The 27,588-nt window shown below is 41.5% G+C and overlaps 1 protein-coding gene across 1 annotated transcript in view; it reads left to right on the forward strand.

Annotated features, from left to right (window-relative positions):
* Nucleotides 1-1,088: 1,088 nt before the first annotated feature.
* Nucleotides 1,089-27,588, forward strand: part of mtm1 (myotubularin 1) — a 42,648-nt gene continuing 16,148 nt past the window's right edge. The window contains exons 1-4 of the mRNA XM_070993059.1: nt 1,089-1,167; nt 13,916-13,997; nt 17,491-17,563; nt 18,662-18,756. Of these exons, the coding sequence (XP_070849160.1) occupies nt 13,941-13,997; nt 17,491-17,563; nt 18,662-18,756 (225 nt within the window). The 5' untranslated portion in view covers nt 1,089-1,167; nt 13,916-13,940. The remainder of the gene's footprint in view (nt 1,168-13,915; nt 13,998-17,490; nt 17,564-18,661; nt 18,757-27,588) is intronic.

Raw genomic sequence — 27,588 nt, forward strand, 5'->3', positions numbered from 1 at the left:
AGAAACCAAAGGAATAATTAATTAATTTGATTAATTAAAATTTCTTTAATTAAACAAACTTCACAGTGTGTTATGCCATTTGTTATTTGTAACTGTTAACTAAATCCTCTTTCATTTTATTGGTTATACAATACTTGTCTCCTGCCCTTTTCAAGCTCTACAGAAATATAGATGGCCAGTAAAAATAGTTCACACAAGTTGCCTCTTTTTATTTTTATTTTTATTATTATTATTATTATTATTATTATTATTTTCTTTGTAAGTATTAACTCGTGGCTTTATTATGATTGAAACAATCAGTTGCTATGCTTTACCATATTGATCAGTTGGGCTGGAAAAAAAAATCCCTGCTTTGTGTTTATCCCCTGGGCACTTGTCTTTTAAGTTTCTTTGATTCATCAGGATGACCTTCTGATGCAGTTTCTGAGCCTTTCTGGCTGGTGATCCCTTAGAATGAAGCCTTGTAGACACCAACCAGAGGAAACACCACCAGCTTATAATTGATCTTAACAACCCCCCAAAAAAGACAAAACCATGACACACACAAAAAAAAGAGCAAAAAACCTCAACATCAAGACCATGACATGTGGTTGAAAGCTTGAGACAGTAAATAGACTGTAAGTTCATATTTTCTGTCTATTATTCTATTTATTTATATACACCAGTTAATTAATTCAGGCCTATTGTGGAAACATACCATACGAAACAAACAGAAGTGACCCTAAAGCACCCTTTGGCTGCATAACACAAAATATCTTTCTGTAAGTAGTATAAATTGATTCTAGAAGATATAGTGCATGTCAACATATTGCTGTAAATATGTCTGTCCAAGAAGATGTGGACTATATTTTTTGTTAACAAATGTGTTTGTTTGCATGATAGTCTCTGGTTGGATGTTATTCCACAACACGGAAAAGAAATCATTATATCTCCTGAAAATATAGTGCATACGCATACAAAGAAACATAAAAATATTACAAAAAGTGAACCATAAAGAGGAATATGGCAACCCATCTGAAAACTACATTTCGCTGCATACCTTGCAACCCTCAATTGACAACCATCCAATCCGCGCCATGACAGACCTCACGTGACATGGAGTAAGTTCCTGCTGTGGCTTGAGGGAAACAGATCGACATTCGGCCACGGGAGAATCGCACTTTGCGGGTAAGTTAAGACATTTTGCTACGACGAGGCCACCTGAGTCTATATCAGGTGTTCTTCGGAGGTGTTCTTCGGAGGTTTCCGTGCACTATGAATGAGAAATGGTCTGACTTTCGGGTGGAACAAGCTGTCGTACCGTCTAGGCCTCCGCTATTTCCTGGTGCAACTCCACAGCAATGCCTATTGGAATGGCCAAGTTGGAAAAGTTCAGTTTAGAGGGTTTAGGACGAGCTTTGTTCTTTTCAAGTCCGCTTGCTACTGTTCTGTATTCTCAGATTATGCCATGAACACGAGCGTTACCCGGTTCTGATGCCTTTTACATTCTCGATAGTGAAAAGGACTGAAAGTCTGGCTGTGAAACGCTATTCATACCTTGGAGCTTGGTTTTCACACCGCAAACTACTGAAATGCTAGCTAACCGTACCACCCTGGATTAGACTGTAACTCACCTCTTTACTGCTACCAAAAACAAGTCTATTGCACTTCAACTCGTCACTCGTTATGACGCCATATGATCATGTTATCTCTTTGTGGTCACATATAAAATCAAGTATTTGCAGAAATAGTCCGTGTGGGCGAATTGACAATGTTTCTGCTTTATTGTAATGTAATGTATATCATCATTGGTCGCCCAGCTAATGATGTGTAGTTACAGGTCACCCCATCAGAAGCAGCTCCACTGCTAAATTGTTCAGACAAATGTAGTAAATAGTGGGATTATTAACCTTATTCGTTTGCTCTGATGCAATTAAAAGGGCAAATATGCCCGTAAATATACGTAAATGAACAATCATACGTAGCCTCTGAAGGTGTTTCTGGTGCTGCTGGCTTGACTTAATGCATCAGCGTCTGTATACTGTAGCCAAATCAATACACTGGCAAGGGCAATGTTATTGACTGATTTTAGTTTGCCACATATATATCAGTACAGATCCACTGTATTGTTGTAGTATAGAACAGCGTTAATTGTGGGTCCTGACTTTAATTTAAATTTAGGCTTTAGACAAAAATGTAAATTCATTTTAATTAAATTTTATTCATTAGATTATTGTTTATTTTAATATAGCATAGTGTAATTTTCCTCATGTATTTTTTTAAAGTCTTATAAGCTTTCTGGGCTTACATCTGTCCACATTTTTTATGTGTTGTTACCATGGTTACTGGTGTTCATGTCTTTTGTGAGATTTTTTGAAAAGCTACTGTTTACTTATGAAACCAATTTCCTGCCAAAGCTTGAGTGTGTGGGATTTAGTGGCATCTAGTGGTTAGCTTGCAAATTGCAACTAACTGTGCAACCCTTGTGTCACTCCCGTATGGTGGCTGTGGAAAACAATGTCTAGCAGTCTAGATGAACGTCTAAATGATTGCTAGAAGTGACCATAGTTGGATGAGAGGGTGGACCTGGGGACGATACATGTTGCTGGACTTGCTGGTCAGTCACAATGTAGCCATGTCCGACAGCGTACCCTGCTTTATTATTTATTTCACTCTAAATGGGACCATAATTTACAAAATATTTTGCTGTATTGATGAATACTTAATACTTGTGATTGACACCGTAAACTCAGTCGGTAACTGAGGTAGTAAATCAAGTGAGATGCAGGGTCATTTTCTCATAAGCTTTCACTCATCCATCCATCCATCCATCCATTGTACCGACTATCCCTTTCGGGGTTGTGGGGGTTGCCCAATGACAACTGTCCCAGTTGTCATTGGGCGAGAGGTGGGGTACACCCTGAACCGGTCGCCAGTCGATTGCAGGGCAACATATATAGGCAAATAACCATTCACGCTCACAATCACACCTAAGGACAATTTAGAGTCACCAATCAACCTAATGAGCATGTTTTTGGTCTGTGGGAGGAAGCCGGAGTGCCCAGAGAGAACCCACGCATGCACGGGAAGAACATGCAAACTTCACACAGAAAGGCCATGCCCGACTCGGGGATCGAATTGGCGAACCTTCTGTTCCATGAACTGGCTAACCTTCGGTTTGAACCTTCTTGCTATGAGGCACGCACACTACCTGCTGCGTCACCGTGCCGCCCATGTTGTGTGAATAAAAAATGTAAAATCTGATAATGCCCTACATAAGTATTCTCTCCTCCTTTTCCATATTTTGTGACGTTACAACCACAAATAAAAGTGCATCTTACTTGGGACATATGTAATGGACCAACACAAAATAGTCCATAATTCAGTCCACCTGTGTACAATTTGCTCTCAATATAAATAACACTTGTTCCCTGAATGCCTTGGTTTGTTAGAGAATATTACCAAGCAAACAGCATCATGAGCTCGCCTAACAGGTCAGGTATAAAGTTGTGGAGCAGTACAAAGCAGGGATAGGGTTAAAAAAAAAAAAAAAAAAAAAAAAAAAAAATGAAAGTATCTCATGGAGCACCTTCATATCATTAGAAAATGGAAAGAATATTGCACAACAGCAAATCTACCAAGAGGAGGCTGTCCACCTAGACTGACCAACAGGGAAAGGAGAGCATTACTCTGAGAAGCAACCAATAGGCTGATGCTGAGTCTAGAGGATCTGGAATGATCCACAGCTCAGCTTGAAGAATCTGTCCACAAGACAACTTTAAGTCATGCACTCTAAAAATCAGGTGTAAAGAAAACCATAGCTGAAAGAAAGCCATAAGAAATCCTGTTTGGAGTTCGCCACAAGCCACATGGAGACACAGCAATTACGTGGAAGATCGAACCGGCGAGCTTCTTGCTGTGAGGCACGCGCACTACCTGCTGCACCACCATGCCGCCCATAAGCTTTCATGCAATCAGATTTATTTTTGCAGTCAGTGGGCCACCCCCAGCTGGCCATTAGAAAGAATGCAGAATTAGGGCACTTCCACATTACTTTACAGCAGCAACTCATTCCACAAAGGGCCATGTGGCTGCAGGTTTTTCCTCCAACCAATCAAGAGCATGCAGTCTGACCAATCAGCTGTCTGAAGACTGAGATCAGCTAATGAAATGAGTCAAGTTTGGTGTGCTACTGCTTGGTTTGAAAGAAAACCTTCAGCCACTCTGCCCTTTGTTGAATGAGTTTGAGACCTGTGCTTTACAGACTGATTTTACACGCTACTAACATTTTAAGGGTTGCACCAACTGAAATAGTTCCAACATAGTCCTCCATAGAATAGCATATGGCATCGCACTTTGTTTTTAAAGGTGGGATAACTTGGAGGATGAAGAGGATGGAATTGTATCAGCTGTTTTTCATCAGCAAACACATTTTTCTTCATAGTACACAGGTAATATAATCATAGCATTACACTATGTGATAGGGCTAGTAAAGCTGATAATTTGACTAAATTTGAACCTTGACACTAACATTATAGCTTTGGCAAGCAAATATATAAGGTTAGATAACTTTCTAATGAACAACTATTAATTTAGAGTTTGCCAGGGCAGGATACCCTACATTGTAGCTGAAAGTTTCATCACTGTTATTTTACACTAACTGCAGATTAAGCTTGTAAAGTGAGCTTGGTCTGTACCAGCTCTATATGGAAAGTGTCCTGAGACAACTTCTGTTGTGATTTGGCGCTATACAAATAAAATTGAATTGAAATTGAATTGAATAAAGTTATCACCTAATCATTATGCTTCTTACTAGTTTATGTGCATTTTGGTGATTAATGTTAGATATTTTTAGCTGTTAGCTTCTTAACTACTACATAGCAAATTATTTTGAAACAACTGGGCATGAGAGACAACACAGTACACTGCATTAAGAATAGTGCTTTTCACTTAGGCCACAGGAAGTGAAAACATCATTTTCTATGACAATGTTTTGGTTCGGGCTTAACGTGAATAGCTAAGCGAGTAAGAACCTGATTTTCAAAAGTCAGAAGATTAAAGATGACACATCTGACGTCACATATTTTACAGTTTCAAAATAATGAAAAAGGAAAGGGCTTGAAGTAAAAGTTTGGGCACCCCGCACGGTCAGTACTTGGTAACAACCGCTTTGGCAAGTAACAGTTTGTAAATGCTTTTTGTAGCCAGCTGAGACTTTGGGTTTGGTGGATTTTTGCCCATTCTTCCTTGCAAACACCTTTGAGTTCTGTGAGATTCTTTGGTTGTCTTGCAAGCACTACTCTTTTGAGGTCTCTCCACAGATTTTTGATGATGTTAGGGAAAACCTTCAGCATGGTCCTTTTGAGGCAGCCCATTGTGGATTTTGAGGTGGGATCATTAATCCTGTTGTAGAACCATCTTCTTTTAATCTTCATCTTTTTTATAGACTATGTAATGTTTGATTTCAGAATTTACTGGTATTTAATTAAATTCATTATTCCCCTAGCCATTGTAATGTTCCCATGCTGCTCGTTCTAACACATGCTCAAAACATGATAGATCTACCCCTGTGCTTGGCAGTTGGAGAGTTGGGCTTTTCTTGAAATTCTGTACCTTTTTTTTCTCCAAACATACCTTTGCTTATTGTGGCCAAAAAGTTCTATTTTAACTTCACCAGTCCACAGGACTTGTTTTGAGAACGCATCAGCCTTTTGTAGATGTTCCTTTGCAGACTGCTGAGTTTTGGGGTGAGGATGCAGGAAAGGTTTTCTTTCTTTTAGTGTTCTTTACTTTCAATAAAAGTGCCAAAGGGGAAGGTATAATGATGATTGTGCCTAAGCCCCAACAAGTATGGATACCCGATCAGTTTTGTTTTTTTGTTTTGTTTTTTTTACCACAGATGGCAATTTCTGATGTCTGAGCCATATTTGCCATACACAGCTGATACAAATTGTATTTTGATTTTGTTAGCTACTATAGTAGCATAAGTCAGTTTGACTGCTTTGTAGTGTATTGGGATCTCCAATACAGTGTGAAGTAAATTCAATTCAATTCAATTCAATTTTATTTGTATTGCACCAACTCACAACAGAAGTTATCTCAGGACACTTTCCATATAGAGCTGGTACAGACCATGCTCTTTTATCTACAGAAAACCAACAATTCCCCCATGAGCAAGCACTTGGCGACAGTGGCGAGGAAAAACTTCCTTTTAACAGGCAGAAACCTCGGGCAGAACCAGGCTGTGGGTGGGCAGCCATCTGCCTCGACCACAAAAAGTCAATCTTAAGCCCCTTTCACAGTGGACAAAGACACCTACTAACATCTGGCCTTTTTTCTTCAGCGGGAAAGGGTACAACTTGCACTCAATCCCAGGTCAAATTACTCTGCGGTTGTCATGGATGTTATTGGGTCTGAATCGACAGTGATAGAAACATGGCACCCAGGTGGACACCCTAATTTTTGTCCCTTTTCCAGTGCATTGATAACACACACTGAAGTTCCAGAGGTTGATGCATAAATGTTGCCTGATATCAGACAGAATTGTCTCATGAAATATACAAAAGTAACCACCATAACACTGTCACTGGCATCCATACTGCTTTCTGTTACTCCCTGTTTCCCGGCTAATTTGTGACATCAAATGTGACACACCAGAAAATAAAACAAAAACAGAGAGGCAAACTTGTCTACTGGTAATGGGAAACGAGTCAATCACCTATTCTCTGTGGATTTACCGGGATTCAACAAACCCACATATAGGTGCTAATTTTGGTGTAAATGTAGTATTATTCAGAGGTATGACACACGTGTGCGCATGAACAGTTAAATTGTGGCTCATGATCAAATGTAAGACTATGAATAGTTTTATCATGTTGAGAATATTCTGCAGCAGCCAAGCAGTAAGCAGTACCATAATTAGCATGGTAATAAAGGTAAATGAACACAAGTAGTTTGTGATCTGAATGATTTCATTTGCTTGTGCCAAGCAAATGAATGTGTAACATTCAAAGGAAATATTGTAGTGTAGGCAGAGGACAAGCTCATCTTATAAGCTATGAAAACCTAGGTAAGCTAGCTTTCATGTTCTACAGGCATTGTGGATGCAGCACTGGCCAATTGTAACAGACTGGCTCTGTAATGTTTCTTTGCAAATGTGTCATAAATAAACAAACAGAAGACTGAATGATGAATGAAGGGATATTTTGCTGACATTTCATCTGTACTAGTTATTAGTATTAGGTAGCAATAGACTGGAGAAAAAAATATATTCACTGTGGTGCTCAAAGGCTACCGGCAGCTACCAGCAACTTTTGAGGTGGACTGTTTTGCTGTGTGTTACTCAGTGCAGTTGAGTTGAGTTGATGTTGTGTAATATGACAACTTCTCACAACCTTCCCAGTCTTTCATTGCCCCTGTCCTAACTTGTTTGGAATGTTTTGGTTGCTGCATCAAATTCTGAATAAGCATAGAAAAATCAATGAGGTTGATGAGGCAAAACATTAAATATATTGTCTTTGTATTGTTTTCAGTTGAGCATGTCAAAACGGATTAGCAAATTATCATTCTGTTTTTTTTCTTACAGCATCCCACCTTTTTGTAACCATGACTGTGCATTTGACGTTTACAGTATTGTAGTAAATTACTTAAATTATCATCCAAAAAAAGAGAGATTATACTGAATTAGCCTGCTGCCTACATGTTTAAATGTTAAATTTATGTCTATTTAAGCTGCAGTATGTAACTTGTATAAAAGTAATTTTTTGTCATATTTGCTAAAACTGTACCTATGCCCAGACAGCTGTACATGAAACATGTAATCTGTGAAAAAAAAACAAAAAAACAGCTCCATTGGTCCCACCTACTGCTCCTACTGCAATTTGCAAGAATCCAACGCGCCCAACACAAAACAACCAATCAGAGCCAGAGGAACGTCTGAGGGAGTGTCTGACATCTGTCAATCACTACTCACACACACTGCGAACCACCCCCTACCTCCACTCATGGTGCCGGCCGCTGCTTAGTCAAACAGCTCTGTGAGTGGCCTGTACGGTATGTTAGCAACTGTGATGTAGCGGCTGGGCAGAGTTAACTCGTTTCCGATGCTAAGGCTAACATTACTCGTTGTCACGGCAGCCGTGCAGGCACCGCAGGGAGGAGGGGCTTGGAGGCAGGGCATGAGTGCAGCGGAGAGGGACGGGGAGTAACGTGGAATTTGTGTTGGTTCAAATTTTCAGGCTAAGTGTACTCTCTTCTCAATCTTACCTACTGCAACTGTAAAGAAAGAGTGAAAAAAGACGAGACATAAATCATTTAATCTGTTGAATGACTTTCATTTTATTTGAATTGAGTAATTATTTTTTTATTTTGGGTGATGACATTGAAATGTGATGACTGATATTTGAAGTTTCATTTAAAAATGTCAATAGAAGCTTCAACTGTAAAAAACAACACAAACAAAAAAGATATTCGGTACAGTCTTAGGGAGAACTCTTAGCACCTAGAACAGTGAAAGAAAGAACAAAATATTGTATTGCAGCATTTAACAAGAGTTTTCAATCATCTACTTCCACTGTAAGACGTTAATACTTAGGGATGGGGATCGAGAACCGTTTCTTTTTGAGAACCGGCTCCCAATAGCTCAATTACTTGGAATCGTTTGCGTGCCTGGTTAACGATTCTGCTTATCGATTCCGCCTGTCTTGCACATGCGTGATTACGTCACGCGTGCTGCATTGTTTTGGTTTTGAACGTAGCCAATATGGCGTCGAGGGAGAAACGCTCGAAAGTATTAGTTATATTTCCCGCTAAAAGATGACACCAGAGCCACAACACATGCAAAGTTTCCATTTCTTCAAAGGGGGGAAATACCTCCAACATGCTAAAATATTTGTTCACACAGCATGCAATTCATTTGCTCGAATGTCACATGTTTGATACACTACTTAGCGATGTGTGTGAATCTAGCGGAAGGGCAAACTAGGGATCGACCAATTATCGGCCTGGCCGATAATATCGGCCGATCTTCGGCATTTTTTCGATCATCGGCATCGGCTGTTTTTTCCACTGATAACCGATAAAATTAATTAATGTATTTTAAAATGCGCTCCTTTGGCTCTGATGCAGCCGCCTCTCAGCTTGAAGTCCACTCTTGGCTGTGTAACAATGTCCCGCCCACATGCCTCACTGACAGCCAATCAACACTGAAGCCTCTACATGCAGTGCCACAGATAAGGAGAAGCAGACGACTGCTCTGGTGATCCAGCAGATGCAAGGCAACAGAGTCAGTCGAAGTTGCAATAAAAACCCTCTATGATGAAGTTTTAAAAATACTACAACCTTATGATCAATTTCAGTGTTAACATGCAAGCCCAAAGTTGAAATTTCACTGACCTACTTGTCCAATCACATCAAGCATACGTAACTAAGTGGACATGACCTGAAGCTCCTTACTTAATAATAAAAAAAGACATAATGACATACCGGTAGGTAGACTATAACAAGTATAAGGGAGCAAAACCTGCTGAATTCCGCTGTTTGGCTCTGGAGATGAAACCGTTCACAACTTCAACAAGGCCTATTTCATGATGACCCACTGGTACGTTATACCTGCCGCAACCGCTTTATAGCTGTGGACAGACACACAATAATAATATGGGCCCTTTCGGTTACCATTACTTTGTGGGAATAATAAATCTCCAAACGTGTCTCAGCCCGTGGGGCGGCTCCTGGTGTATCAATAAACAACACCGGAGGTGATTCTAGCCTATAAGTTGAACAGTACTGCACGCTAATGTGTCTTTTTTTGTTTACAGTTGTCTCTCCCTCAGCGCTCGTGCTCTCACTACACTATGGTGCAGCAACGTAACTACTGGTGTTAATTGATCGCCTTTTTGCCTGTCACTCATAAAGTCCAGGGATATGAGTCAGGCAGAGAGCACATGTCGAGGAGATTATTCTCAGTGTGTTTTATTTTCAATCAATAAATTTACCGTCGCGTCTACAACTCACGTGTGTAATGAAACGTTTTTCCAAGCTCGAAGATATGAAAACTGTGGTGCTGGCATGTCTCCTGCTACTGAATTGGGAGTACTAACTCAGACCCAAATTTCAGAACAGTTCAGTTCAGTTTATTTTGTTGATGTTTCAAAAATTCAGGGAGCTATTTTATTTATTTATTCAATTGAGTGAGTTTTAAGAAATGTTGCTGGAAGGCCCCTGCACTTTTTGTTTTAAAAATAATTAAACTTAAAGGCGTTTCAATGAAGATTTTATGTTAGTGTTTTTTTACAAAAGTCTTTTTTTCAGTGTACACAAAACAAACAAACAAACTGTATTCTGTATTCATTCTAATCCCAGGTGTGTTACTCTAAATTTTGACACCAAAATTTTAATTTTTGCTGCAAACGAATATCGGTTCTAAATATCGGCTCTCGGTTTCACTTGATTATTAATAATCGGTATCAGTATCAGCCCTGAAAAATCCATATCGGTCGATCTGTAGAGCAAACACCAGGGCGTCATCTGTTATTAGTGCTGAAGGTAATGTTGAACTCTTACAAGCCGTGTCTGTTCTGTTAAGGTTAGCGCCATTTCACTGTGTAAACTGCTTTTGCAGTCACTAGTTTGAATTTGAATTTCGGTAGGTCAATTCCTTTTTATCTGGCATATCTGTTCAAATGAAAATCGGAAATTTGAGTTCTGTCAGAGTTGCATGTTGTTATTTTAACCAGTGTAGTTCTGCTTCATTCACTCCCTACTCTGAGAAGTAGCTCACTTACTTTTTAGGTTTGTTCTGAGGTTACGTCACACATCATTTGTGCATACTGTATATGTTATATTTTCTCTGCAGAGATGACAGTTAACGCAAACAAACCCATTTGTACTCTTTTATTTCCTCACCCAATGAGAATCGATAAGAGAATCAATGAGGAATCGGATCGATAAGCAAAATCGATGATGGAATCGTAATCGGTAAATTCTTATCAATTCCCATCCCTATTAGTACTGCATCTGTTGATTTGACTAATCTGCTACATTTGAATCCACGCACTAGGGCTGGGTGGTATACCGGTTCACACTGAGTACCGGTATATATTTTTGTTATGATATGAATTTTTAATATACCGCCACACCGGTGTATGTGATTACACAATGTCCGAAACTTTGCTCCGCGCTGTTTTCAGTGTTGCGCTTCTAAACAGGCATGGTGCGGGGCGTGGTGAGGGTAAACTGTAGTGCTCTGGTGTTACGTTACGGTGAAGATGGATAGGACAGACATTGAAAGTTCCGAAATTGAAGCTGCAGAACTAGTAGAACATGATGACACAGAAGAACTTGTGCCAAAAAGAGGAGCCATGTCTGTTGTTTTTTTTTTGGGGTCAGGCTAACACGAGCAATTTGCTCCACCACTTCCACCCGCCGCAAGCATGTCTTGTAACAAAAAGACAAAAATGGCGTATGTCCACTTTATTTCGCCACTTCATGCGAACCACACAAGATGTCTGCCTCCCCACTGTGCAACGAAAACTCGACGAGCTAGCAGCCAGACAGTAGCGAAAAGAAACTTTGCTAAATCATACAGTATGTCTTATCAGGAGCAGTGGGCTGCCAGCTGCCAGGCGACGCTGACGCCCGCGCCCGCGCCCGGGGACCAGTACTTCTTTGTCACCATTGGTCAGGTGGTGATCTTCTTGCATGTTTTTAGTGGGGGTTTTTACGGAGGAAACCCCAGGTGAACACGGGGAGAACATGCAAAGGTCCTGGTTGTTTACATAAATAGGAAAGGGTTTCAAGAATGGAGGGAGCACTCTTCATGCAATAACCTATCTCTGGGCTTACTTCCTTCTGGATCGTCATTGGTGTTACTATGGTGAATTTGGGGGCTGCCCCTCGAATCTCTTGACTGACTGGTCAATAGAGGTGTCGATCGTCAAAATAGTCCAATGGGTTGCTGAGCCATTGACTGGTCTAACTGTGCAATTAGTTTCAACGCTCCGCCTCATTTACTCATGAATGAGCAGAGCGCTAATAGAGGACTCTGCTGAGCAGCCCAAGGTGTTATTTTACTGTTTTATTTGCATTTCATCCTTTTATGAGAGATAAGAACAATAGCAAGCAGAAAAAAAGGCTGAAAAAGTGTTTCCAACAGAGGAGTTTCTTCATATGCTTGGACGAGATAAAGGTACTCTGCCCAAATGAGCGCCTGGATATACCTGTGTTAAAACATCTGTCTTCCAGATGAAAGAAAAAAAATACCGTCATATACTGTGAAACCGTTGTAATTTTAAAAAATACCGTGATATGCATTTTTGGTCATACCGCCCAGCACTACATGCCACAATAAACTGGGCTGCTCTAATTGCAAATCAAAGATCCCCAACAATGCCAAGTAAACATGGTTTTCAGTACTCTGAGTTGAATAGGAGGCCAACAGGACAACATTTCCTGAAGTTATATTCGATTTCTTCAGGGAAAAGCATAGTAAGATAAACAACATGGGTATGCATTTTATCTTCATTTGATCTACTGCTTGTCACTTTGTTCTCCTTTCTTCCTCTTTTCTTCTTAACTTCTGTAACTCTCCTAGCTCCACTCTTAAGAATATGCCTTAAGATGCAGAGTAGATGAAATGCATATCTTATCTCACATCTGCTCTCCTTTGCTCCTCTATTCTTCACTCCTTTCTTCTCAACACATTTAGAAGAAGAATCAGAGGGACAATCCCGTTTATTTGTCACCCACTACATGCACGATATCACACGCCATGCAATTGGTGAAATTTGTCCTCCGCATTTGACCCATCCTGGTCATCCTTTCTCCGCAGCAGACCAGGAGCGGTGGGCTGCCACCCGACCGGCGCCCGGGGACCCAATTTCTCTTGTCACCATTGGTCAGGTGGTGATCTTCTTGAATGGTTTTAGTGGGGGTATATTTTATGGAGGTGAACACAGGGAGAACATGCAAACTCCACACAGAAAGGCCCCTTTCCTCAAGCAACAGGCACCGAAGGCATGGTGGAGGACACACCCCCAGCGGGAATCGAAGCTGTGAGGCGACAGTCTACCCACCGTGCCACCACAACACCATTTCTGTGTCTTGTCCCTCTTCCTCTTCACCTGCTTTCTACATAAGTTCTCATATCTCATTTCTTATTCTCTGCTTCATTTTTTCCCTCACTTTCTCTTTCACCTCTGTGTCCATGGCTCACTGGCTGATGCTTTTTTTTCTGTGGATGGCAGCTAAGGTTAACTCCTCGTGTCCATAGTCTATAAGATAGCTTCAACTACAATTACAATTGTATATTGTAATTGTCAATTACAATTGTACATAAGTTAGCAAGCAAGCGTTCTCACTGAGGTGACACGACTGAAAAAAACACACACAACAACAACAACCCCATGACAATGTAAGGCTTTATTGCCCCAGTCATAGAATTGTTGCTCCATTGATTTGTGGTGCAGTCAGTCAGAGACTGCAGGGAAATAACACAAAGCTGAAGTTATTTTAAAACTAACAAATACTGATGTGTTTCCATCAGCTGGTTGAGGCAAATAAACTAGCCTAAAAGGAAAACAGAAATGTATTTCTTATTTATATGTTCCAGTGTTCAGTGTCAATAAAAGGCTTTTCTTCTTCAAAGGTGTATGTGTAGTGTAACTATTATTAGACTTATACTATGCTAGTGGCATACAATGAACAGGAAAAGACCAATTGTTAATAGCAATTACTGTATTTGTATGTATATGTATTTGTATATGTACAAAAATTTCCTGATGACGACAGCACTCAGTATAGCTCATATTTTCTGAGGATGAACATGTACTTATAGTCTGGCATTATACTGGCAGAAAAAAGAGCCTGGCTTTAAATTAGGACCTTGTTGCTGGGAGATATTTGCATCACATCTCTAACAGTCCGTTTCTCTCTTTCTCAGCCTGTGGAAGCTCCCTCCCTGAGCAATGGCCTCACCAGTCTCAGTCTACAATTCTAACGCCTTGGACACACACATCTCCAGTGTAAGTGGATTTATGTGTGTCTGCTTTGTCTGCTGTGGCTGAAATATTTAGATTTTGCTTAAGCTGCAGGTTGCACTGGCCATTTTTACAGATGGAGCGGCCTCGAAATTCCCCTCCAGGCCAGAGGCCATCCAGCTCCCAGCCGGCTCCCAGCCGGCTGCCAGCCAGCTACCAGTCCCCCCCTCCTCTTGGGGGTGTGCCCAGAATCCACTATAAACACGCCTCTTCATTCAATTGCAGGGTGTCACCAGGAGATGGTGACACAAAGAGACAAAACTGATTGGCCAATAAAAACAAGTAGATTGGCCCATCTACATCGGCCCATTGGCCCTTTATGCCCCACAACATTGTTTTTTTTCATGGGTCTGATTGGCCCATTAGGATTATTCATGATTGAATGTAGGTGTCGTGCGGGGGATGAGGCTCGCTGGCTGCGGAGGGAGAGTTGATGTTGTAGTAAGAACCCGTCTGCCTGGTCTAACATGATGAAGTCATGTTGAACATTTCCGTTTCCCAAAAAAACATTTATTTGAGGTGCAGCGGCACAATATTAATATCAAACACGCGTGCACAACGCCTGACGTAAAAATGCATTCTTGGTGCGCTTCTGAGCACTATGTTTTCCCGCGACTATAACTTTTTTTAATAGTTACTGTTTATATTCATCGCGTGAACAGTCTGAAAAAAGAGACAGAGACACAGAGAGGAGGACACAGACAGTCACACAGACAGAGTGATGAAAAAGATCAGTGATAATTAACTACAGTATATTAAGCCTATGATGTTGAACATCGCAGTGCGCAGTGCGAGCCGTCTGCTGCGCTCCGCAGCCGCCTGTGAAGTCGAACGAAATCTGGAACCTTTCAGCTCAATGACATGACTTTGAAAGCACCAAGTGATTTGTTTAACGAATTTCGTTAGATTAAAATATGTAGAACTGTAAAATATCACTTCCATGAGGCTGTTCATTCAGACATTAACAGATCACAGGCTGAAATTGGCATTTCATCCTCCCGTCCCTCCCTCTTCAGCTCACTGTAAATGATTTCTGTCCAGTAATATACTGTACACACACATACAGGACTCTGCGTATTGCTGGTCACCGCATCAAATAGTGACCTGCAAATCTAAAATGCGCTACAAACAGGAAACCCACCAACTGAAAAGCAGAGTGGCTCCGCGAATCAGGCAGAGTATTAAACATTTAACTGTTTAGCAGTTCAGAATGCTAGAAAAAACGCGACGCACAACTTCTGTTATTCATGATTAATTTTCTGGGCACAAATCACTCGGCACGCGGAGATGCGCTGGGAGCCTCTCCAAAGGTGGAGAGAGATGTGGAGGAAAAGGCAGGATGGGCAGATGAGCAGATCCAAGAAGTTTGTGAACGAGCACTATAATAATGTGGATGATTAAGCATAATTATATTTAAAAAACTGCACAGGGTGCTCTACTAGACAAGCAGTTTTTCTTACAGCAGTGGAGGCTATGTGCAGATCTAATGAACGACTCAGCAAAGCTGACACGGTAATAATGACTGCTCCTCCTGGTGGACTGATCGAGCGAGTGCAGGTAGTTTCCGCAATTGAGCTTAGGGGCGTTACGAGTTGGCCCCGCGCCAATGACGTCATCACGGGGGATCTCATTACAGTCACGAACCCGCCTACTGCAGAGCAGGGACCGGTCACGGACCCGCCAGGGCCCCAGCATGAAATTAGGGGAATTTCGAGGCCGCTCCATCTGTACAATGGTGAGAAGCCAGTGAGGGATCAAATCATAGTCTCTGCCCTAGCAACGCCTACTAGATGGTCAGGGGGTCTGGATTAGAAAATGACAAAATAAAATATAGGGCTAGAAAAGAATGATTGTTCACCTTCTTCTTCTGCAAACATTTCCTGGAGGTTTTTCTCCTCATTTAAATTTGAGCATATGGAAGGCACAATGTCTCAATCTATATATATATATATATATATATATATATATATATATATATATATACAGTATGTAGGTGATACAGTTGAACATCACATCACAAAAGAAAATGATTGTGACACACTTTATAACTATCAAGCAGACATGCTTGGGCCACAAAGTGCCACAAAAAATTGACTCAAATGAATTGAATGAGTTTAAAGTGAAGAAAGTTGCCTAGTCTGAACAATGGTTTAGACAGGTGTTCTGCAAAGTAATGTGTATGTTCTGTCATAAAAAGGACTCAAGGATGACCTGATTTTGGTGGTTTTTTTGGTGGTCAAAGCTCAAAGTTACTGTCACCTCACAAAACATATTTTTCGCCATAACTTAAGAATCCATACAAGAATTATTGTATCTTTTTTGAAGCAACATCCATATTTGAAGCATTATTATCCACCACATTGGTTTAGCTGATATTGAGCTATTGATGATATTGATTGTTGTTGCACCGTGTAATTAACCAGCTGGATGGGAAAGGTGGACAGGTGTTTGCAACGAAGTGGTTTTCTAGTTAAGTTATTATTTAGAAATTTACATATAAGACTGCAAATCCCCATACACACAGTATTAACTGTTAATGATGAAAACATCCATCCATTTTCTATGCCGCGTATCCCTTTCGGGATTTCGGGGTTTCGGGGGTGCTGGAGCCGATCCCAGCTGTCAACGGGCAAGAGGCGGGGTACACCAGTTGCCAGTTGGTCGCAGGGCGCACACACACACACACACACACACACACACCCCCTAGGGGCAATTTTACAGTCTCCAATTAACCTAATAAGCATGTTTTTGGACTGTGGGAGGAAGCCAGAGTACCCGGAGAGAACCCACGCATGCACGGAGAGAACCCACGCATGCACGGAGAGAACCCACGGGAAGAACATGCAAGCTTCGCACAGAAAGGCCCGACCTGGGAATTGAACCGGCAGCCTTGTTGCTGTGAGGCACATGCGCTACCTGCTGCGCCACCGTGCAGCCCCATGATGAAAACATAATAAAGCTAACAACATACTTCCTTTGTGTTCCTTGTTATTTAAATGACATGAGGAAATATTACATTGAAAGCCCAGTGTTCACTGAATATAACTGCACAGAAGAAGATTAGACTCATCCAAATATCAATAATATGGCCCTAAAGTGAAAAAGTTAAATTAATAAACTAAAATTCCAAATAAGGATGAAGAGCAGCAGTGTCATATTTAGTTGCTGAGCTTCTTAAATCCTCTTGTTCACAGTTCAGCCTCTTAAAAAGGAAAAGTGCTGTTTATAGTGCCTCACCTCACTGGCCACTGAATCTGACCATATTTCAACTGACTCAAAGCAAACCTGCTCATTCTCCCCCCTTTCCCTTCGTTCCTTCCCCTTTGGCATTTCTATTGAAAGTAAAAAGCACTAAATAATACCTTAAAGTGTCATTGTTTCACACAGCCTCACCAGTTAAATTGATGTTTTACTGCAATTTACGGTATTCTGTTATTTTGTTTTTATACCTTGGTGTGTTTTGTGTGTGTGTTTGTAGACCTCCAGAGAGTCTCTGAAGATGGAGTTGTTAGCTGATGTGTCTCTGTTACCAGGGGAGGACAGAATTATAGGTGAGTTTATGTAGCTCAGTCAGTCACGTTACATCATTTCTTCACTCTGTTTTAAAGAGATGTGTTTTGCTATCTCTTTGACTGTGCTGTGATCATTAGTTTGTCTTAGGCACATCTCTGTCAAACGAACTGTTTGTGTAGCTTGGAGAGCAGTTCCTCTGATTATCAGGATCTAATCAGTCTGTTGCTCAGGGAGAGGGTCCAGAAGTTGTCAGAAGTCTTGCTACAAGTTGTAAGGAATGCTTTAACCCAGACAAACACCAGTCCATAATCATGCTGTGGGGAGGGGAGTCAGAGCGACCAGTATTTGGTTCTCTCTCTAACCCAAGCGCTTATATTCCCCACCAGAAAAGAGTAGAAGACAGGTGACAATTCAATGAGAACTGCTGAAGTTGACTGATACTGTTACTGTCTACCTAGCACAGGGTAACAAGTACTGAAATTTGGCATCAAATACTTGATATGGTTTACTCCTTTTATCAGATACTGCCAGATTAAAATCTGACTTTTTGTTGTTTTTCATTCAGCCCAGCTGCAAAATGTTTTTTTAAAAAGCAGTTGTCTCTTGAGGATCTTTCTCTGGACAGTGTGGTTCCTACCCAATTTATCTGGAAGGCAGATTGGTATTGTACCAAGTACAGTTTGACCCACCTCTGTTGCCAGATATGTCATCATCAGTTAGTTTTATTTATGAAAAATTTAGAGCTTGTCAATATTCTCTGATTCTGAGAGACATACACGTGACATGATATCATAGTGATTCCACCTGTGACCAGTTGATTTGATTTAGAGTTGATGCCAATTCCTATTGAGTGGGCCTGTCCTTATTAGTCTCTTATTGAACACAGAGTAGATGGTATTTATAGCCTACCTTTGCTGCACCGCTTTCTTCTCCTTTTCTGCTTCCTCTTCTTTGTGTGTGTTGATTTCTTCCCTTACAGCACTTGCTGCTTACCGATAATGTGATATCTGAACTAGAGTACAAATGTGAAAAAGGGAACTGATTCTGAGCCACTAAAGCCTGCTCAGGATTAGACATGAAAGAAGATGGCTAAGAAGTCAAATCAATAAACAATGTTTGTATTCATCTGTTTTCAGATAAAGACATCATCTACATCTGTCCGTTCAGTGGAGCTGTGAAAGGCAAAGTGTTGATCACCAACTACAGACTCTACTTTAAGAGCTCAGATGCTGTAAGTCTCATTAAACTCATGTGGGGCTAGTCAGTTGCTTAAGACTGTGGTGTGTGTGTGTACGTGCGTGCGTGTGTGCGTGTGTGTGTGTGTTTCTCTGTCTGTCTGTAGAACAGTGAGAGAGAACATAATGGCATTTGTTTGCAAGATTGTTGAGTGCCCCAACAGTTAAAGCAGAAAGGCATTTCAGTCATTCCCCTATATAATAATACTATAAGAATGAAATACAATACATGAAATACATTGTATTGCATTCTTTACATCACTATCGTTATCATCATCATCATCATCATCATCGTCATAATTATTAAGGGTACAAGCGCAAGTGGATTGGTGGCCACACATGTGATGCAGCATGTGGCTCCCATTGCCAGCAGTGCTTGGAACCCTATTATAATTAGCTTTGCTGTGTAATTGACAGTGGCTGCATCCCCACTTTTCTTTTGGCTGTTGCTGGCAACCTCCAACAAACCAGCAGCAGATGATTGCAGTGTTCTTTAAGGCAAATAGTGAAGACAAGGATTCAGCAATAAAGCTTGGTCCTAGGCCATTAAGGGCTTTGTCTATAAGGAGGAAGAGCTTGTGCAAAGCAGCTAAAACTGGACTGATGTGCTCTCTCCTCTTGGTTCTGGTTAATAGCTGAGCAGCAGAGTTTTGAATGAGATGAAGTCTCTCTGTTGTATTAAATAGTGCGTTACTGTAATCAAGTCAGTGTCAGAGTTCTGCTTCTGCCCCGATGTGCACACACACCAGCAGACAGAGAGCACGCATTGGAAAATATGTTACGTCAACTAGAGTTGGGCGGTATCCAAATTTTGATACCGTCAAATCTTCCCCACATTTTCCTGGGGTGTACAGTATTACTGTGACTCATTAAAAATTACATGACATGCGTGACATGCGCGCAGTTCAAATGGTCAATGCTCACGCTAAGAAGCACCAATCCTAACTTGTAGCATACCAGAATGACGGGGAGAAACTCAGCTAAAAGCGTCTACCAAGTATTGCCACCCAAACGAAACATAATTCATCCATCCATCCATCCACTGTCTATACCCAGCCATCCCTTTTCGGGGGTTGCGGGGGGGGGGGGTGGAGCCTATCTCAGCTGTCAGCGGACAAGAGGCGGGGTACACCCTGAACCTGTCGCCAGTCAATCGCAGGGCGACAAACCATTCATGCTCACACTCACACCTAAGGACAATTTCCATTTCCATCCATTGTACCGACTGTCCCTTTCGGGGTTGTGGGGGGGGGGTGGAGCCTGTCCCAGTTGTCATTGGGCGAGAGGTGGGGTACACCCTGAACCGGTCGCCAGTCGATTGCAGGGCAACATATATAGACAAATAACCATTCACGCTCACAATCACACCTAAGGACAATTTAGAGTCACCAATTAACCTAATGAGCATGTTTTTGGTCTGTGGGAGGAGAGAACCCACGCATGCACGGGAAGAACAAGCTTCACACAGAAAGGCCCTGTCCGACCCAGGGATCGAACTGGTGACCTTCTTGCTGTGTGGCATGCGCACTACCTGCTGCGTCACCGTGCCGCCCAACATAAGTCATACCCCAAGAAATTCTATATGCATGTAACGAAAACACGAAAGTAGCGCACGTCAAAGGTACCACATCTGCTGATTTCACCACTTCACGCTAACCACAAAAGCCAAAGCAGAGAGTCTAATGATCACGAAGATGTCTGCCTCATCACTGTGCGACGAAAACTCGGCGAGCTAGCAGCCAAAGAGTAGCAGAAAAAAAAACTTTGCTAAATCATACGGTAGGGCTGGGCGATATGGCTGAAAACTCTATTGCGATACAAGTGTTTTATATTGGTCGATATCGATAATTATTGATATTTTTTATGACCTATTTAAAATAAGGACCACATTCAATTTAAACATTTTTATTTTAAATTTAACCTTCCTCTGATTATAATCCCCTCAGCTATCAAGGCAGAAAGGAAATGTCAGCACAACCATGGAAAACACTCAAATAATAAATGTAAAAAAAAAGTGTAAAAATGTAAACAGAGAGAAACCTGAGAACTTTTTTTCTGCAGGTTTAGTGCAGAAAGTTCACAAGCTGATTCACCTTCTGCTGAATAAAATGTTTTCAGATATGTGCAGTGTTTTGGAAACATAGCAGAAACTGAGGTAGACTTGACATCTGTAACATACAAACAAACAAACAAACATGATAGACAGTACAGTAAGACTGACTAAACTATAAAACCAGCCTAGACATATGAACAACTTTAGTCACTCTTCTTACTCTAAACATACATGAACTATTCAATTGTATTTTTATTGCAAATGTGTTAAAGGAAAAAAAACACGTGTAAGAGATGTTTATAACCTGGCTTCTCCTCAGTGCTCAGTGAAGCATGTCTTTAGCTATATGATATGCCGCTGCCTCTGTTACATCTTCGTGCCTTTTAGATGATTTGTCATCAGGCACTGAAGCAGATACCTCTGCATGGTGGTCAGCTGCTTGTGCGGTGGTGCTGCGATTGGCGGACGTTGGTGAATACGGCTGCGCTCCAAAGAATGACCGTGGCTAAGGTGGTTAAACAAGTTTGTGGTATAACTGGTTTGGTGGGGACGAAAGTCTTGCATAAGTTACAGACCACATTGGTCTGACTACGGTCCGACTTATAAAATCCAAAATACTGGTGAGCTGACTTCCCGTTATATCGACGATTTCTCTGCTCGCTGCAGCACTCACTTTCTATTTCTCATCTCACTCCTCACGGAGCAACAAACACGTGACAACGACACGGCGCAACCGAACTTGATAATGTTACATGATTGGCGTGTTAGCGTGTCTCTCTCACTGATTAGCGATTACTCCCTACGTTGCTCAGTTACCTGAGAGCGAGTGCCTTTGTTCATGCAACCAACCTCGCTTTGCAACTTCAGGTTTCTTCCGACGAAGAAAAAAAATTATCGAATGCTTTATCGAACGCGTTTTATATTGATATTGATGACGTGTCTATCGCAAGACATATCGCTATCGTCCTGTCGGCCCAGCCCTATCATACGGTGTGTCTTACCTTTGCTGTTTTGTGGTCAAAAGTTATATTCCAGCTCGAAAAAACACTGCTAATGTCTCCTTCTATGACTCTGTGTTAGTTTTAGTCCAATCACGAAGGTCCTGGTTGTTTACATAAAGAGGAGGGGGTTTCTAGAATGGAGGGAGCGCTCTTCATTTAATAACCTATCCTATCTTTGGGGTTACTTCCTTCTGGATTGTCATTGGTGTTTCTATGGTGAATTTGGGTGGGTCGCTGAGCTATTGACCGGCGTAACCACGCAGTTAATTTCACCGCTCCATCTCATGAATGAGCAGAGCGCCCACAGAGGACTCTGCTGAGCAGCCTGAAGTGTTATTTTACTGTTTTATTTGCATTTCATCCTTTTATGAGAGCTAAGAACAATAGCAAGCAGAAAAAAGGCTGAGACCTATATGCAGCATTTTTTTTAATGACGGTAATGAAACTGATACCGTTGCTATTTTTAGATACCGTGGGATACCTTATTACTGGATTACTAACTTACTATTACTACTTAAGCCTATAACGTCAACCCCCTCCAAAGATGTAAACCTAGGGGAAGCACTGAACTATATACTACTGCTTTCTGCATCTGTACGAGGACAGCTGGGGCCAACACAGTTTCTCATCCAGCAACCAATGATCTCAACAGGCTGTATAATGGCATCCATTTTACTACTGATGGGGCCATCATCATTGGTCGTTCCCTTTTTCTCTTCTCCACCAGTTTACCTCACCTTGGCACAGCCTATGTTATCTGAAGCACCAAGGACTGGGTATGTTGTTGCCAACCCAATGATGACTTGCCATCAACAGATGCTTCAGCCAACATTAAGCATGCAAGCCTGTGCCAGCCAGGAGCACCACTTACCTACCCCCTTACAGTGACAATTGAACAGGGCCAAAATTAGGCATTGGTGACAGTAACAGCTTATCCTCAGCACTTGCTTGCTTCAAGTTAATTCAGACCAGTGTAACAGTTCATCCCTTTCTTCTATCCCTCATCTTAATCTTGGTTTCTCAGCCCCAACTGGTTCTGGAGTCCACCAGCCAAGGTGTCCTTCATATAATCCATTTGCTGTCCCCCAGCTGCTTCTTTGCCATTCACAGCTGTACTGCCACTCCCTAATCAGCCAGTTCTAGTGCCAGCCTTTCCCAAGTTGGTCCATAATAGCTGGAAGGATTTCAAATATCTGAATATGGCACTGGTACAAGGGAAAGTGTGCATTATGGCTTAGGCCTGTCGCCACTATCCTCAGTTATTTTCATCAGCTATGCAAGCCTTACAGTGACAGTATGGGCTACTGCACCAGCTTGCACAAAATGAGATGCATCCACCCTGAATTCCCCTGATATCAAGGCAGGAGATTTCAAGGCATTGTAGAGCTTTTCCCTTTGATTTCACCTGCTAGTAGGGATGCTCACTTCATCGGAAGGCCTGAATGGAGTGGTGCTTGTCAGCTCGCCATGTGGGTAGGCTCTTGATTAAGCAACCTAATTATTTTGGGGGGCAGTTTTATGGAGCATCTGCAAGGATGTGGCTGACTGCAGACATATACTGCCAATCCTTACAACCTCTGGGATCTTCCATAATGGCTAAGAGTGCAGGCTGAAGTGCAACAGTTGTCTTCCAAAATGGCTCATGTAACCTACCAGAGAAGCCACTGAAAGTAAAGGGAGACAAACTCTCTCGTGCAGAGGCCAGGGAGCCAACAACTTTCTTGCAGTGAATTTCAGGAAATCCACCTACGAGTCTTGCACTTCTTTGCCAAGTTAAGTCCAGGGATGTACCTCGTCATGGGGTAGGAGTTTATTTGGAGGTTGTTCAATATGATAAGAAGTGACAGCAAGTTGACTTTTTATTATTGTCCACCATACATCCAGACAAGAAACATTTCATCCATAGTGCCTTCACATCTAGCTGCCTGGTTCATGCAGATCAGTCATATCCAGTGCCCCTTTTGCAGAAAATCTGCTGACATCTTAGAGAGCTTAACAATCCAGTCCTTTGATAAGAGCACTTAACAATCCAGTCCTTTGATAAGGTTCAGCCACTTGTACTCATCAGATCAGACAACTAATATCTGATTGTGGCAAAGGAACCAGTCCGTATATGACCTCTGTCAACATGTGGAACACCATTGGCAGGTCGATGTCCTGCCTTTCAGGAATGAAGAGCTGGTAATGCATCCATCAAGAACATGAAGATTGAGTGAAGGTTGGAGGTACAATGACGTACTAAATTTCCCTGGTTTGGGATCAATGAAGTCCTTATTACTCCGCATCAAGGGAGCCCCTTTGCTGAAAACAATAGTTGAACTGTGATGGCAACTACTGAAAGACAATTGGTCAAGGATTCTGTTAAGGCTAGCAAAACAGATAAGGAAACTACTACATGGTTGGTGTATCATAATGATCAGTCATGATAAAGTAGATGAAACAGATGAATTGTGGTTCATCCCCCACCACCTCGTCCAGCATAATGGGACACACCAGCTTGCATGTCGCCTTTGAAATGGCACGGTCCAGAGTTGCTCACTAGAAACAGCTGTCAGTGCCACAATTGGAACTCTCTTCCCTCCTACACAAAGAGCTGACACTGCCCATTTACATAACTTACCTCTAGACTGATTCAACCACAGATCTGTTATGGCTGAAGTTTGAATACAGTGTGTTCAAAGTCTTTGTTGGAACCAGAGTCACTGGAAGTTCACTCTTCTTTGTGAATGGAGATGTATGGACTGTATGGATATGTTGATCCAGCCAGTAACCCTTGTGATGATGCTAGTTAAGAATTTGGCTGAGCTAGCTATCCTCTATCAGTGGATCCAAGGACCCCATTTTTTGGTGGTCATCCTGAGGAGTGCCAGCCAAAGCTGCAGAGTTCATCAGTCTTTAAATGGGGTGGCTGTAGCTGATAATAGCTCACCTCAAGCAGACCTCTGTGATGCTGAAATGGGATGCTACAGAAGATGACAGCTATCAAGATGAGGTGAAGGCCCTTAAGGCTGGTGAACCAGTATCACCTGGCGGCAGGTTGAAGATGTTGTCTCCTGGACACTGCGACCAGCCTCATCCATGTTGGAGGACAATGATAATAACAATATTGATATTTAGCCCATTGTTCTGGACTGTAAACATCCAATGTCAAGTCTGCTCATCAAAACAATATATTCACAACTGCTGTATCCCAGGCCTGAAAGAGTGTTTGCTGAGTTCAGGCACCAGTACTGGGTCCTTCATGGTCAGCAGACCATTAAGCAACACCAAAGCACTTGCATAGGGTGCCAAAGGGGGAGAGGAAAACCTAAGGTGCCAATGGTGGCAGATCTGGCACCCGCCTGTCTGAGACTCTTCTATCCTCTGTTTTTCTCAACAGGAGTTGATTGTTTTGAGCCCTTTGTGGTGAAGATAGGACGTCAGCATGAAAAATGCTTGCCTACTGACTTATTTGTTGTGTATTGATATATAATTTCACTTTCAGTTTCAAGCACAAAACAAAGCTGAGTATAGTATAGTATAATAATGTGACTGTACATATGCATACATATTGTATAATTTATTAACGCAAAAAATGGATGTAGTATGACTTCAGCTTTAAATTACCATGGATTGTTTTATCATAAACATGTAACTATGAACAATCTGGGACATACAAACAAGGCTTGAAATGCAAAGCATGCATTTTCCCCCCACCCATATGTGAATTTCTACCAGCCAGGTATTGAAGAGCAGCAGTTTCCCATATAACCAAGTGTATAATTTCTATTGGGGATGGGAGTGAGGGACCCCCCTCAATATTAAAAGTGTATTTGGTGCTTCTTTCACACATTGTCAGAGCAGTTTTTAGTATTTATCAGGAGCACCATCTAATGTATTTGTAGGAGCTGGCTCTTCTCAGCATAGTAGGATTTATTGTCTATTGACTTTACTAGAGATACTGTAGCTGATCTCACAGCACAGCTTCTGTCATTCACATGTATTTTTGTTCATTTTGTCAGGCTGATAATTACAAAAAAGTGATTTTATTTGCAGCACAACTTGGTAATGACTGCTGGTTATGGTTGTATTTAGCTGACATCTTGAGAGTGGAGGTACAGGGGTTTGCCAGTTCGCACACTTGTCAAGATTGGGAGATAGGAAAGGGATTGCAAACAGTTTGCTTTAGTTAAGGAGAAGTGTCACTTGTGCTGATTAACAGTGATGGCAGATACCCCACTCCACCAGAAACATCTACTGTAAATGCACAGTTGGGATCAGATTTTAGATTTCATTTTCCATGTTCCATGATTATCATCTGGTCAATCACTGCTAGTTGTTCTGAGTGTCATGCGGAAGAAGCAATGAAATTTTGGTTAATAGTGTTCAAAGTAGGGATCGACCAATTATTGGCCTGGCTGATAATATCGGCCGATATTCTGCATTTTTTTGATGATCGGTATCGGCCGTTTTTTCCACCGATAACCAATAAAATTAATTAATGTATTTTAAAACACGCTCCTTTGGCTCTGATGCAGCCGTCTCTCCACCCAAAGTCACCACTCTTGGCTGTGTAACAATGTCCCGCCCACAGCCCTCACTGATTGGCTACATGGCACAAGTGAGTCAGTGACAACCAATCGACACTGAAGCCTCTACACGCAGCGCCACAGACGAGGAGAAGCAGACAACTGCTCCGGCTATCCAGCAGAGATAAGGCAACAGAGTCAGTCGAAGTTGCAATAAAAACCCTCTATGATGAAGTTTTAAAAACACCACAACCTTATGATTAATTTCAGTGATAACATGCAAGCCCATAGTTGAAATTTCACCGACCTACTTGTCCAATCACATCAAGCATATGACTTTGAAAAAAAAAAAAAGATGTACCTGACCTGAAGCTCCTTACTTAACAATAATAAAAAAGACATAACGACAAACCGGTAGGTCGACTATAGCAAGTATAAGGGAGGAAAACCTGCTGAATTCCACTGTTTGGCTCTGGAGATGAAACTGCTCACAACTTCAACAAGGCGTATTTCATGATGACCCACCGCTACATTATAATTGCCACAACCGCTTTATAGCTGGGGCCAGATGCACAATAATAATATAGGCCCTTTTGGTTACCGCTACTTTGTGGGAATAATAAATCTCCTAACGTGTCTCAGCCGTGGGGCGTCTCCTGGTTTATCAATAAACAACACTGATTGATTATAGCCGATAAGTTTAACAGTACTACATGCTAACATGTCCTTGTTTGTTTACAGTCGCCTCTCCCTCAGCGCTCGTGCTCTCACTACACTATGGTGCAGCAACGTAACTACTGGTGTGTAATGATCGTCTTTTTGCCTGTCACTCGTAAAGTCCAGGGATATGAGCCAGGCAGAGAGCACACGTAGAGGAGATTATTCTCAGTGTGTTATATTTTCAATCAATAAATTTACCGTCGCTTCTACAACTCACGTGTGTAATGAAGCCTTTATTGCTTGCATTTACAGCCGGAAGGGCCTTATTCTTATTCATGTAATACGACATACAGTATAAGCACAAGAGTTTACATCTAGCCTACTGTTCTGAGATTCAGAACATGCCTTTATTATTCTAAATATATATAAATAAATATAATAATAAATAAGGAACTATAGGTGAAAAACTCTGGCAACCCCTGAAGTTTAATCTTTATTTACTCATTATGCTGTTTTATGTAAAAATTTAATCTGAAAAGTAACTACTAAGGCTATCAAATGTAGTGAGCCAAGGTTCCTGCCACCCTCTTTATTGGTTTGCTCTTC

Source organism: Chaetodon trifascialis, chromosome 23 (genome assembly GCF_039877785.1).
Source record: "Chaetodon trifascialis isolate fChaTrf1 chromosome 23, fChaTrf1.hap1, whole genome shotgun sequence".
NCBI classification, from domain to species: Eukaryota; Metazoa; Chordata; class Actinopteri; order Chaetodontiformes; family Chaetodontidae; genus Chaetodon; species Chaetodon trifascialis.